General features: G+C 44.9%; 1 protein-coding gene across 1 annotated transcript in view; it reads right to left on the bottom strand.

Annotated features, from left to right (window-relative positions):
• Positions 1-13,892, bottom strand: part of HDLBP (high density lipoprotein binding protein) — a gene marked incomplete in the record, with an annotated part of 521,467 nt that overhangs the window by 27,685 nt on the left and 479,890 nt on the right. The window contains 1 exon segment of the mRNA XM_030216982.1: positions 2,223-2,356. Within this exon segment, the coding sequence (XP_030072842.1) occupies positions 2,223-2,356 (134 nt within the window).

Here is a 13,892-nt window from a genome sequence, read left to right as displayed (position 1 = left end):
GAGACCTGCTTAAATTTGCTGAGTGGAAACCAGGTCACCCTGAGCGAGAAGGGGTAGCACACTAATCTGCATATGATTTGCATATTGAGAACCAGGTCACCCTGAGTGAGAGGGGGATATCACAATATGCATGGAGGGCAGGGGAGAGGAGGGTTGCTGGACATGGATGGAGGGGAGGTCAGGGGAGAGGAGATTTGCTGGACATAGATGGATGAGGGGAGAGTAGAGGTGCTGACATGGGTGGGTGGCTAGAGGGGAGAGGAGGGTTGCTGGACATGGGTGGATGGAGGGCAGGGGAGAGAGAGGAGGGTTGCTGGACATGGATGGCAGGAAGGGAAGACAGGAAGGAGATGCACATGAATGAAGGTAGAAATTCTGGACATGAATGGAGGGGAGGGAAGACAGAGGAAGGAGATGCACATGGATGGAGGGGAAGGGAGAGAGAAGAAATGCTGGACATGGATGGATGGGGAGGGAAAGAGAGAGGAAGGGGATGAGATGAGGGAAAAGGGAGAAAACCTGCACATCGATGGAGAAAATAGGCAGAAGCTGGATCCACTGGACAGTCAAGTCTGCAGAGGACCCAGCTTTTACTTACGGATGTAAGGCAAGAAATGAAGACGAAGGCGGAAAGTAAAGAAATAAATGGAAAGGAAGCCCTGGAAACGGAGTTAAAAGGACAGATAGCAGCAGAATCGGATACTTGGCCAGCATGATCAGAAAAATAAAGTCAACAGACAACAAAGGTAGAAAAGATCATTTTATTTTCATTATAGTGTTTGGAATACGTCCACTTTGAGAATCAGGTGCTGAACATTAAAGTTTATATTTATTTACTTATTTATGGCATTTTATCCCACATTAAACATGAATTAGGGTGTTTGTGGCTCTACATGAGAATTGTGATATTATGATCCCTTGTTCATATTGTTGATGGCCTGCATTTTCCATATGGGTGGTATATTGGTGTATTAGGTTCTGCCCAGTGTAATATTTATGGGTACAGTAAGGTTCTGAGTGTGTTTTTGCACAAAGTTGTGCATAGTGTTTGCAGTTGAGCGATTGTGGTTAGTATATGCTTTGAGCAACCACCATGTATTAATTGTGACTTTTATTTTTATTTATTATTTTTTTCTGTGTGTTATCAGACAATTATGGATTTAAGCTCCACCCCTGGCCCCACCCCCAACCCCCCCCCCCTTTGCCCCCCCCAACAGTTGGGGCCACCGACCGCCTATGCCTTATTGCCCTTTTAGGACACAGATATCCTCTCAAGATCAGACATTTGTTTTCCCATCTCTAGCTGACAAGACAGGAGAATACCAGGCACCTTTTTCATAGATGGCCCCTAAATTATGGAACACAAAGCCTATACTGAACTGAGGATGGATAATTTCTTGAAAAAAATTTAAAAAGGGAGTTTAAACCACCTTGTTGTTTAACCTTAAGGTATATTGGACTACGGCACCTGTTATTGTCTGTCTTCATTCCCTCCTTTTGTGATTGTGTTTAAATATTGTAACGTCTCTGGTGTTGTGTATTGTTTTTAATTTGTCCCACCCCCCTTATTTAAAAACTTATTTCGCTTTATCCAAAGTTCTTAGTGGATCAAAAAGAAAAATACAAAAGGTATAAGGTGCTATATGTATGTTAACTAGTATAACAGACATTCTTTAAAAAAAAAAAAAAAGGTAGAGCTAAGGTTTTTTTTTTTTTTTTTTAACTGTTATGCAACTGTTCACCATTTATCACCAGAAGTCCTCAAAAGTCACAGAGCTCAAATAGTTCCATAAGGAAGAATCAGCCAAAATTCAAGGGTAATTAAAGACTGATCAATTGTTAATATACATTAAGTTGAAGCTCTTGCTGCTGAAGGAGGTCACAAGTTATTGAAAGAATAGCTCACATACTCTGTATTTAGCTCACGCCCTATCTGAAACCAGCTCAAGAGTACTTATTGTCCAATACGTCAAATATATCCTTTATCTAAGTTATTTAAATGAGGCTTGCTCTCTCATCAAGGTTTAGGTTGGGAATACAATCTAAATTAACTGATTTTTTTGCTAAATTAAGGACCGGGGGGGGGGGGGGGGGGGGGGGGGGCAGGAGGTTTGTCCCAAAATCAGTTCAACAAGTCGTGCTGAAATAACATCAGTTGAAACTATAGCAATTGAGTTGTAGGACATGAAAATTAACAACCTATTACCACTTGGCTTCCTTACCTTTTCACTATTGCTGCCCCGCAGCCAAGGAGCATCCCGTACCACAAACCCTTGGAGGGGACGGCTTCGACTGTCAGACCCAGAGATAGGCTTCATGTACGCCTGCATAGCTTCATTCTCCACAACATCAGACTCTGCAGGTTCATAAATATGGGGGTGGGGGGGGAAAGAGAGTGAGAGAGAGGAAAAAATGGTACGAACCAAAATTGGATAAACTGTTCACTGAACTTCAGACAGGATAGATCATCAAGGAAGCTAATTTCTTGTACACACAAATAAATTAGCGGTTTTCTAGCTATACAGAATACCTCCTCATCCCTCTAAATCTTCCTATTCTCCAGTTGTGTACATGTACATATATACACACTGTTCCATATACTAAGGATACCCTATATTTGATGGGCAGAATACATGAAGATCAATTTTAAAACCGGCTGTGGTACTTGCAGGCCAGCAGCTATTCGGTGAAAAGTTCTTTTAAAAAAATCTCACAGGACTTCCGGTTGGGCTATGGAGGAGTGAGGACGCGTGGTCTTACTGCTCCGAGGCACCCGATAGAATCAAGGGAAAAATAGCCAGCCTGTTTCCCACCCGAAAGGACTTACCAAGCTGCAGTACAACGCGGAGATCGCGGAGTGCAAAGAGCAGCGATTCCCAGAGCGGATGGCATCCAAACGGCGAGGAAGGAGAGCCGTGAGAAGGGATGAGGAGCGGAGGCTAAGATGGCGGATAAGAGTCAACCTCCGACTCCAAGCTTGCAGTGGGCAGCGGACATCATCTGGGAGGTGACTGAGGCAGTGGAGCAATCGGTGGACTGCAAGTTTCAGCAAATTTTAGAGAAACTTGACGGCATGGAGGATCGGTACGCTACTATGGCGTCGGGCCTTAAAGAAGTGCAGCAGCGTGTCGGGGAACATGGAAGACACGGTGCAGAAGCTAGCAGATAAGAGCCCAGCATTACAAAAGCGCCTTAAGTTGCTGGAGAAGTTAGAGATATCTTAAACCGCTCATGGCGGAACAATTTAAGACTGGTTGGATGCCAGAAGTGCTTGGGGATAAAAGACTTACAGAGTTTCCTAGAGAAATGGATCCCGGAGGCGGCCGAGCTCCCAGAATTGGCGGGAGAACTCAGGGTGGAATGGGCACACAGGTTAGGCCCGCGACGCGAGGGAGAAACCCGTCCCAGGGTGACCATCCTCAAAATACTTAACGATGCACATAAAATGGCGGGGTACTGCAAGCGACTAGAAGAGGTAAACAATTACGTTACCAGAACAGTAGGAATTTTAGTGTTTCAAGATTATTCCACCAAAGTGGCAGCAGCCCGGAAGGCGCTTGTACCAGTCTGCTCCAAGCTTTTTGAACAAAGGTTCGCTTCAGTCTGCTATCCCTGCAAAGTTATAAATAATCTGATCAGGATCGTGCACACTTTTTTGACAAAGTGGAAGATGCAAGAAGTTTATGGAACAGCTGAGGAGTAAGAGATCTGAATCAGAATGAGCGGTGGACAGCAGAAAGATCTGATTGCAGGAGAGTGGGATATTCAAGGCTATAAGCAGGTATTAAGCACAGAATAATTAGCGTGGAGGAACACTTAGTTGGTTGAAGCCCCGTGAAGTGAGAGTACAAAGACCAGTATGGAATTTTGCTGATTTGAATCTTCAGTGGAGGAAGACCGACAAAGTACTGGATTATACAGAGAGATGAGCATCCACGGAGAGAGGGGAAGATGATGGACTGAAAGTTAACAGGATTTGTATATGTAATATTGAGGGGGGAGAGGAAGGCAGGGGGGGAATGGTTTGTTTAATGTTACTCTAGTTCACTGTTAAGTAAGTAGATAGAGAACACAACAGAAGTCAATGGTGGGTTCAAAGGAGTATGAATCAGGGAGAGTATGTTTGAGCTGAAAGGTAGGGTAGGAATATGAAGGAGCACAGAGTGTCAGCAATGAGTGACTGGGTGAATGTGAGAGTTGAGTGTCAAAAGTGGGGAGAGAATCACAGGTTTAGGTAGAAGGGGAGAACAAAGGTGAGTGTTGAAAGGGTGGGGGATAAGGGATTGTGAAGGGTGGCTTCTGAGATATGTGAAATTTTTCAACGGGGACAGAGACAAATGTTTGTTGAATATGGGGGGGGGGGGGCGGGTTCCAGGTATAGTACGTTATGAGGGGTTGAGTACAATACAAATAGGATTATAGGTATGGGGCAGAGAGAAGGAGGGGGTAGATGGGGGGAGATAGGTGGTCAGTAAGTAGTCGGGAAGGGTGACTTCAAGCTCAGAACTGGAAGGGTTCCGGGTAGCTTCCGGAACGATAAGGGACAGAGGGATGGGGGGAGGGTGAGGGAAGGGAGAGGGAGGGCAACGCTTGAAGTGCTGGAGGGAGAACAATGGACAAAGGGTGATAGAAGAACAAATTGCTTCATGCTGGGGGATGGCGGCTGGGACATTCCCTCAGGTATGGGTGATGAGAAAATGACCATTGGTAATTAGGATGCATGGGAGAAGGAAGGAGTAGGTTGAAATGCTAGGAGTGAAGTTCACATCTTGGAACGTGGGGGGTATACATTCGCCTATTAAAAGACAAAAATTGCTCAAAACTTTACGGGACAGGGGACTTCGGTTGCCTTCTTGCAGGAGACGCACCTTTCAATGGCAGAACATCAAAAATTTTAAAAATGGTGGGTGTGGGATCTATATACGAGGCTCCAGCGGAGGGAAGGGGGGAATGGTGATCCTAGTAAAGAAGGGCTTACACTTGGTAAGAAACATCATAGTTGACCCTAAGGTCTGTTTTATACTGGCATCTGTAGTCCTGGAACATCAGCCGATGATGTTATGTAACATATATGCCCCAAATGTATTTGAGAGGAAGTTCTCAAAGGAGTGATTTAAGCAGATTTTGGGACTGGGAGATTTACCGATAGTGATGGGAGGGATATGAATGATGTAGCAGATCCAAAGTTGGATCGCTCTGCACCCACTGATAGAGAATTGGCTTGAACAGAACGAGGGGTGCTTTTATTAGAAACTGCATTGGGTGTGATAGATGTCTGGAGGACGCTTAATCCACTAGAAAGGGACTACACACACATGTCCAGGATTGATTATATGTTTATTTCACCGGAACTATTAACACAGGTAGAAGAAACCAGGACAGGCCCCATAATGATTTCAGACCATGCTTGGGTTGAGGTGAAGTTTACTGGGGAGCCTGTCTCTGGGGAAGGTTGGCTGGTGCTTTCCGTCTTTTCTTTATAGGGACAGTCATTTTTTTTGCCTTTTTGGTCTCGAAATGGCAACTTATGCAGAAGCCAATGCTCAACATAGGGCTCAACCGGGTCTGTATTGGGAGACAGCGAAAGCGGTTCTCCGAGGAGGAGGTGATTTCGTTATGTTAGCCATCAGAGAAAGGTGCGCCGCAGGGAGGGTGGCGCGCCTGGAACAGCAAGTGACTTCTCTCCGTAGGCAATTTGGGGAAAATCTGGCATTGAGGGTGAAAAAAACAGTTATTGGAAGCACAGCAACATTTAAATGAATTGTTGCATGATCGGGCGAAACGCTCGCACGCTTACTATAAATATCAGCTATATAGGTTTGCGAATAAGAGCAGTGGCTTATTGGCTCGTCTGGCTAAAGGAAACGGGGCAAACAAAAGTGACCACACTAATAGACTCAAATGGTCAAAGACATCACGCAGATAAAGCTATTAATGGGATTTTTGCTGATTTTTTTGCCCATCTCTACGAAGCACAAACCACGTTACAGGAGAATAGTGAGGTTTATTTGTCCAGTATGGGCTTGCCCAGTATAACGGTCTCTGATCTGGCAAGATTAGAAGCCCCGGTGACGGTGGAGGAAGTGGAACTAGTAATACTGCACGGGGCATTGGGGAAGGCCCCGGGACCCGATGGTTTTAGGAATGAATTCTATAAATTGCTGAAATCAGAGATTAGTCCGGTCTTGGTGGAAGTATTTAACAATATTATACAACAGGAAAAGTTACCTCGATATCTCAATGTAGCTCAAAGAATAGTTCTTCCAAAGCCGGGTAAACCAACAGATAGGCCGGAATCCTACCGTCCGATCTCGTTGCTTAATGCGGAAGTAAAGCTGCTTGCAAAAATTATGGCAAATAGATTATCTAGAGTGCTACCGTTGTTGATAGCTGACTCACAGGTGGGGTTCATCAGGGGGAGGGTAATAACAAAGAACATGAGGAGGATATTAACAGCATTGGAGGGAGTTCCGACGGAGGGGATCCCGGCTCTTTTAATAAGCTTTGACGCTGAAAAAGCGTTTGACCGGGTGGATTGGGACTATGTACGGGGTCCTGGAAGCCTATGGAATAGGAGGGGGGTTTTTGAAGGCAGTGAGAGCGCTTTATGCAGAGCCGCGGGCACAGGTGTATGTCAACGGCGTATTGTCGGATAGCTTTCCGATTGTAGGGGAACAAGGCAAGGATGCCCACTATCGCCACTTACTTTTTGTCCTAACCCTTGGACCCTCTATTGCGAGAGATTCAATATAACCCAAGGCATAAAGGGACTAACCATAGGGAAATACACCTTCAAATCTGCTGTGTTTGCAGATGACTCATTAATGCTTATTACAGAGCCTAAGACTTCATTGGGGAATCTTATGGAAAGCTTAGTGAAATTTGGGGACTTTTCCGGTTTTCAATTGAACTTATTGAAGTCGGAGGCATTGGCGAGTTCGGAAGAAGTGAGAGGCATGTGGGAAGGGGATTTCCCCCTGAGGTGGGCAATGGGGAAGTTTCGATACCTAGGAGTACAGATGGCAATGGACACCTCAATGTTATACAAGAATAATGTATCCAAGCTTTTACAGGAGACGAAAGACCAGCTGGCGAGTTGGTCGGTCTTGCCGGTGTCCTTTTATGGAAGGGTACATCTGCTAAAAATGATTATTTTCCCAAGGTGGCTTTATGTAATGCAAGTTTTGACCCTATGGTTAACTAAGCGAGACCTGGAGGCGTTCTACAAACTGGCGGTACGATTTTGTTTGGGGGGGGGGGGGGGGGCAGGAAGGCGAAACAGTGGAAAATGGTGGTGGGCAATACAAGATTTGGAGGAATGGGGTTCCCAGATTTTAGGAAATACAATCAAGCATGCCTACTTCGCCATCTTAGAGATTGGCTGTTGGGGACCAGTACCTACGTAGATATAGGATTGGAAAAAAAGCTACTTTGACCCCTGGACTGTAGCCTCATTGCTACATGCCCCTAGAGGGCGATTGCCAGAACATTTTCGGGATAGTGTGTTGCTGCGCCCAATGTGGCAGTTGTGGAGAGCACTGCTGCCGTTGTGGCGGCAGAATCCCATGAGTAGTGTATGGCTTCCCTTACAGGGGAATCTAGATTTTGCGCCGGGAAGGGGCTCAAAGGTGTTTCGTCAATTGTTGGAGAAGGGAGTGATTAGGTTGGAAACCTTCAGCAGGATGGTTCTCTGGTGGATTATCAAACTTTTGCGGAGTTGGGAGGGTGGGGTCCATTGAGCGTCCTGGCATATGGACAATTGACTCATTACGTGCGATCGTTGCCGTCGGAGAGCTTGTCGACTAGTTTTGGCGACCAGCTACGAATATTATTAGAAGGAGATGCAGTGAGTCAGGATTCGGTAGCATGGTTCCATAGAGAATTATGCAATAGAGAGAAAGCTCGTAATTTACAGGTGGTGGGGGACAGGTGGAGTGGAGAGGTGGGAGAGCCAATATCTGCAAAGTTGTTATTGACAGCCCTTAAAAGTGGCCCACAGTGCAGAACTACAGGAGTGTCATTTTCGGTCGGTGCATAGGGCTTACGTTTCCCAGAGACAGGCTGTCCATATGGGGGTAACTGATTCATACCGCTGTCTTAAATGTACCGAAGATGAGGCCACACTTTTTCACGGCTTATGGCAATGTAGAAGTATTTCTAGATATTGGGTAGCGATCTCCTGGTTTCTACAAGAGGTGCTGGGCAGGAAATTTAGGCTAACTTTTGAAAGAGCAGTATTTAGTACACCTGGATTGTGGAGCATGGGTACACGAGGGGAGAAGCTGTTCTTGGGGAAGGCTTGCATTGTGGGGAAGAAGTGTATACTTCTCTATTGGTTGCAGGATCACCCTCCCTCCTTTTGGCATTGGAGGAATAAATTACATGAACTAATGATCTGGGAAGCCAGAGGTGCGGGCCTGTCGCCGGGAAGGCAGCGGAGGTTCTTGGCAGTGTGGGGGGCGTATTTAAATATCATCTCACCGCGAGCACGCAGTCAAATTTTGAATAGACTCCCTTGGCAAAGGTAACTCAGATAACTCGGCACTTTGAGCGTTGCATTGGGGTAGGATAGTGGGAGGGAGGGGGGGAAGGTGACTTAAGGAAGGCAATAAAAATTTGATGAGAGTTGGGGGGAGGGGATAAAAGGTTAAAATGACGACGACGGACTGTAGCACTCTGACTTCTTATAGAATAGATATTTTCACATTCGAGCTCATGTATTTTCAGACTATGAAAAATGTTTTTTGTTGCATTGTCATCAATTAAAATATTGAACCATAAATAAATTTAAGACAAACGGGGAGGGGAGGGGGGGAATACACGAGTTGGATTAAGAGACTTCTCATCCATTGCCCCAGAGGGTCATCAGAGTCTAGACCTTACGGGACATAGATTGGGGGGGGGGGGGGGGGGGAGAGTTGGTAACAGGGGAAGAGAGGCGTGAGACTATAGTAATCTGGCTAGTTTATGGTGAGAGGTCTGGCAATGCTATTGGGGGAAGGGGGAGGGAGGGAGGGAGGGATATTGGAGGGATAAGGGAGGAAAATGTTTTAAAAATACTTTTGGATGTTAATGTTAAGTTGTTTGCATACAGCATGGTTTGTTTGTGAAATCTATACAGTGAAGGTTTTGAGCAGATGTATAATGCTGAAATTTCAATAAAATCATTTAAACATTAAAAAAAAAATCTCACAATAGCTTGTAGAAAAGGGTTCATTAAAAAAACAAAAACAAAACTATTTACTGTGCAAGAATAGCCAGCAGACAAATAGGCTGGGAACCAGGGAAGCCTCTGTATCTTGTTTCTCCATCACCTTGCGACCTTGGGCAAGTCAGTGTCCTCTCCATTATAAGAAACAAAATTAATGAACATACAGATAGACATGGCATCATGTGGCAGAGCCAGCATGAAGTTAGAGGAAAGAAGTCTTACTTTACCTACTTGTTAGAATTTTTGAACGGGGTTAACAAGGGGTTAAGAGTAAGCTGACAAAGGAAACATTATGTTCTTACCTCTAGTTTTCTTTCCATTCCATTAGTTCTTCACAATATTCCAGCACTTGTGGGTAGTTATGCTATAACCAGCAGGTGGAAATAGAAAGCAGTGAACTGAGATGTACCTTATAAGCCTTGGTAGGCACTGCAGCTCCTCAGTATTATTTAGGCAAGCAGTGAAACAAGGTAAGAAACAGTAACACTACCACCTTGAACCATACCAACAAATTTAACATAATGAAACTGCAAGGGGCCTGAAACCCTTCTCATCACTCCTGAAGAGGAGTTAAACTAGTACAGCCATGGTGCAGGGGATACTGTTCCTCTGTCTCTTCTTGAGCCCTACAGCCATAGGAGCCGACTCTGTGGCTGCTTGAGCACCCCCAATATTGAGAAAATTCCTTGTATGTGTCCAGGGAGGGGTTTATTTCCATTGTGCTTAGCACCCCCAATAATTTTGAAAAGTTGGCTCCTATGCCTACAGCTAGCCTCTGGAATACTGTGGATTAATGGAAAGAAAATCATGAGGTAAGAATATAATTCTTCCTTCCAGAGTCACTTCACACTGTTCTAGCACTTGTGGGATGTACAAAAGAAATCCCTACTGAGAGCAGGATACAGGCACCAATGTCTGTAGCACAACAAAACCAAAGACTGTTTTCAAGCTGGTTGCCACATCCACTCTAACACCTGGTACAAGTATGCAAGATCGACCAACTGGCGGCCTGACAAATGTCTGCTGGGGGAACCAACTGCGATTCCGCCCCAGAGATTCCAATACATCTTGTAGAGTGAGCTTGCACAACCACAGGCAGCTGTTTGCCAGAGATAATGTATGCCGAAGAAATAGAATCTCCCAACCATCTTGTAATCATCTTTTGTTTACTGAATTGAACAAAATGCATGTCTGTCCTACTTATTAGTGACTGCCAAATATCTGATAAGAACTTGCTGCACAACCAAAAGCTTCAGGGAAGAATAATAAGACGGTCCTCCCTATGAAAGGAAGAGTGTTCTTCTGACTGGTTAACATGAAAAGAGGACACCACCTTAGAAAGAAAGGAACCATCCACAATGAAACCCCCCACTTCCGTAAAGCAGAGAAATGGTTCCTGACAGGAAAGTGCCTGAAGTTCCAAGACACAGTGTGCTGAAGCAAATGCCACCAAAAATAGAGTCTTCAAAATCAGATCCTTCATGGAGGCTCTCTTCAAAGGCTTGAATAGATGTTGTAGAAAGCATAGGACCAGGTTGAGATTCCATCCTGGAGAAACATGATCAATTGGGGTCACAGGTGGCCCACACCCTTCAAGAACAGGACCACAACGGATGTGTAGCCAAGGAACATTGCAGGAGCCCCTGAAGCATGCCAGGGCTGCCATCAGCACTTTTAGAGACCCTAGACCCAAGCCCTTCTCCAAGCCTGGTTGCAGGAAGGCTAAGATATGGGGCACCGAAGCTAAGGAATTCCCAACTGTCCACACCAGCTTTCAAATCCTCCAAACGCTGGCCTAGGCCAAAGACCTAGACTACTTCCTTGCTTGAAAGGTCCCAATGACCGAGTCAGCGTACCCTTTCTTCTTTAAACATGCCCTTTAAATGGCCAAGCCATAAGACCAAAGGGGGATGGATCCTCCATCAACACTACTACTACTACTTATCATTTCTATAGCGCTACAAGGCATACACAACGCTGTACACCATACACAAAAGAAAGTCCCTGCTCAAAGAGCTTACAATCTAGATAAGACAGGTAAACAGAAAGAACAATTAAGGGTAGGGAAACACGAGACCTTGATGCAGAAACTCCTGATTTTGAGGAAGTTGCCGCGGACCACCATCCAGAAGCCATACATCAAATCTGAACAACGGCCTCGGCCAGTCTGGAGCTATGAGAACGACCTGACTGGGGTGCTGTGTGATCCTCCTGAGAACCTGACCCATCATCAGCTATGGCAGAAAAATGTACAGCAGTAGAGCCTTCAGCCAAACCAATAACAGAGGATTAATTCCTACAGAGCCCTGGTTTTTGTGGTGGCTAAAAAATCTGGACACCTTGGCATTCCTCCTATTCAACATCAAGTCCAGGCATGGCAGGCCCCAATGATCCACTATCAGTTGAATGCTTCTCCAGACAACTCCCATTCTCCTGGGTCTAGGGAATTCCTACTTAGATAGTCCACTTTCATGTTCAGAGAGCCCACAATGTGAGCAACAAAAAGGCAAAGCAGATGCTTCTCTGCCCAAATCATCAGAGCACCTCCAAGCATCAGTTGCAGCTGCATGTTCCCCCCCCCCCCTCCCTTGCTTGATGGGCATTAATAGGGTAGGACACAGACAGCTGCACTCCTCCTAGTTTATTTCACTAACCTTCTTGAAGCTTTCCTGTGACAGTATGGTGAAGAGGACGAGTAAAGCTAGGGTTTTCTGTAGTGAACCCCTACCAATGAAACAGACAACTATACCTCAACCTGGTTTGTCGGGAGTGGCCCTTGCTGTTGGGAAAACGAGGGAGCACCTGTCTGACTTGAGGCAACCTTTAGCCCCAACAACCATGTGCTGCCTCCTCCACCAGGGCAGTCATTTCCATCTAAGATGCATCAAGCAGCACCCCTTAGCGAGTGAAGAAGTGGTAGTTATTCTTCCTCCAAAACAGGTGGAAGTTGTGCCTATTCTGCTCCTTCTGACCTTGGGAACCACCAGCGTTTCCAAATAGGTCTGTCACAGCATGAGGAGAAAGCAGATTTGGTGGTGAGTGTTGGAGTCTGAGGATTTGCAGCACTCAAGCCCCGTGAGTGCCTCTGGTGGCCAGAAAATACTACCTCTGGTGAAACCCGCGACTAACATTGGAGACTATATGGCCAGCTTTAGTTTCATTGGAGCAATGAATGAGTGGCAGACTTGACGGCTGGAACAGACAGTGGGGAGATTACAAGATAGTCATAACGCCCTAGAGGATTTTATCAACACAGACTGTGCAACTAAGATGCAATCCTAAAAATTCATCATTACAGAATTTCAAGATTGCTATCATTAAAGCCAACATTGAGAAATAAATGGAGTCTGTGGAAAATAGGCTGCGGAATTGAATCCAAGGGTGTTGAATTTTCCTTAAAGTCCTTCCATGTCTCCTAGGGAACTATTTAAGGGAGGTTCCCTAAAACATAAGAGTAGCCATACTGGGTCAGACCAATGGTCCATCTAGTCCAGTATCCTCTTTTCCAAACAGTGGCCAAGCCACGTCACAAGTACCTGGCAGAAGCCCAAATCGTAGCAACACTCCATACTACAAATCCCAGGGCAAGCAGTTGCTTCCCATGTCTGTCTCAACAGCAGACTATGGACTTTTCCTCCAGGAATTTGTCCAAACCTTTTTTAAACCCAGATAAGCTAACCACCATTACCACATCCTCCGGCAAAGAGTTCCAGAGCGCAGCCACTGTGAATGAAAAAAATATTTCCTCCTATTTGTTTTAAAAGTATTTCCATGTAACTAAGTGTCCCCCCTAGTCTTTGTACTTTTGGAACGAGTAAAAAATTGATTTACTTCTACAATAGTCTGTAGTCTGAGCGTTTTACTTTTCCATTCAATTCTGTCTGTGTCTTCTGATTTTCATTTTTTCCCCCCTGCCTTTCCAAGGTCTTCTTTCTCCATGTCTGCTACCATCTTTCCTAAGACCTTGGAAAAGCAGAGAAAAAAAATGAAGATCAGAAGACAAACAGAATCGAGTGGAAAAATAAAATGCTCAGACTACAGACTACTGTAGAAGTAAATCAATATTTTCACTCATTCCAAAAGTACAAAGACTAGAGGACACTCAAGGAAGTTACATGGAAATACTTTTAAAACAAATAGGAGGAAGTATTTTTTCATTCAAAGAGTGGCTGGGCTCGAACTCTTTGCCGGAGGATGTGGTAATAGCGGTTAGCGTATCTGGGTTTTAAAAAAAAAAAAAAGGTTTGGACAAATTCCTGGAGGAAAAGTCCATATTCTGCTATTGAGACAGACATGGGAAGCAACTGCTTGCCCTGGGATTTGTAGTATGGAGTGTTGCCATGATTTGGGCTTCTGCCAGGTACTTGTGACCTGGCTTGGCCACTGTTTGGAAAAGAGGATACTGGGCTAGATGGACCATTGGTCTGACCCAGTATGGCTGCTCTTATGTTCTTATGACTTCCTTAGGGAACTTCCTTAAATAGTTCCCTAGGAGACATGGAAGGACTTTAAGGAAAATTCAACATCCTTAGATTTAAATTCTGCAGCCTATTTTCCACAGACTCCACTTTATTTCTCAATGATGTCTTCAATAATAGCAATCTTGAAATACTGTAATGATGAATTTTTTAGGATTTGTATCTCTTACTTACACAGTCTGTGTTGATAACACCCTCCAGAG

Source organism: Microcaecilia unicolor, chromosome 10 (assembly GCF_901765095.1).
Source record: "Microcaecilia unicolor chromosome 10, aMicUni1.1, whole genome shotgun sequence".
NCBI lineage: Eukaryota > Metazoa > Chordata > Amphibia > Gymnophiona > Siphonopidae > Microcaecilia > Microcaecilia unicolor.
Note: the sequence above shows the minus strand (reverse complement) of the source record. Positions and strands in the feature narration are given on the sequence as shown.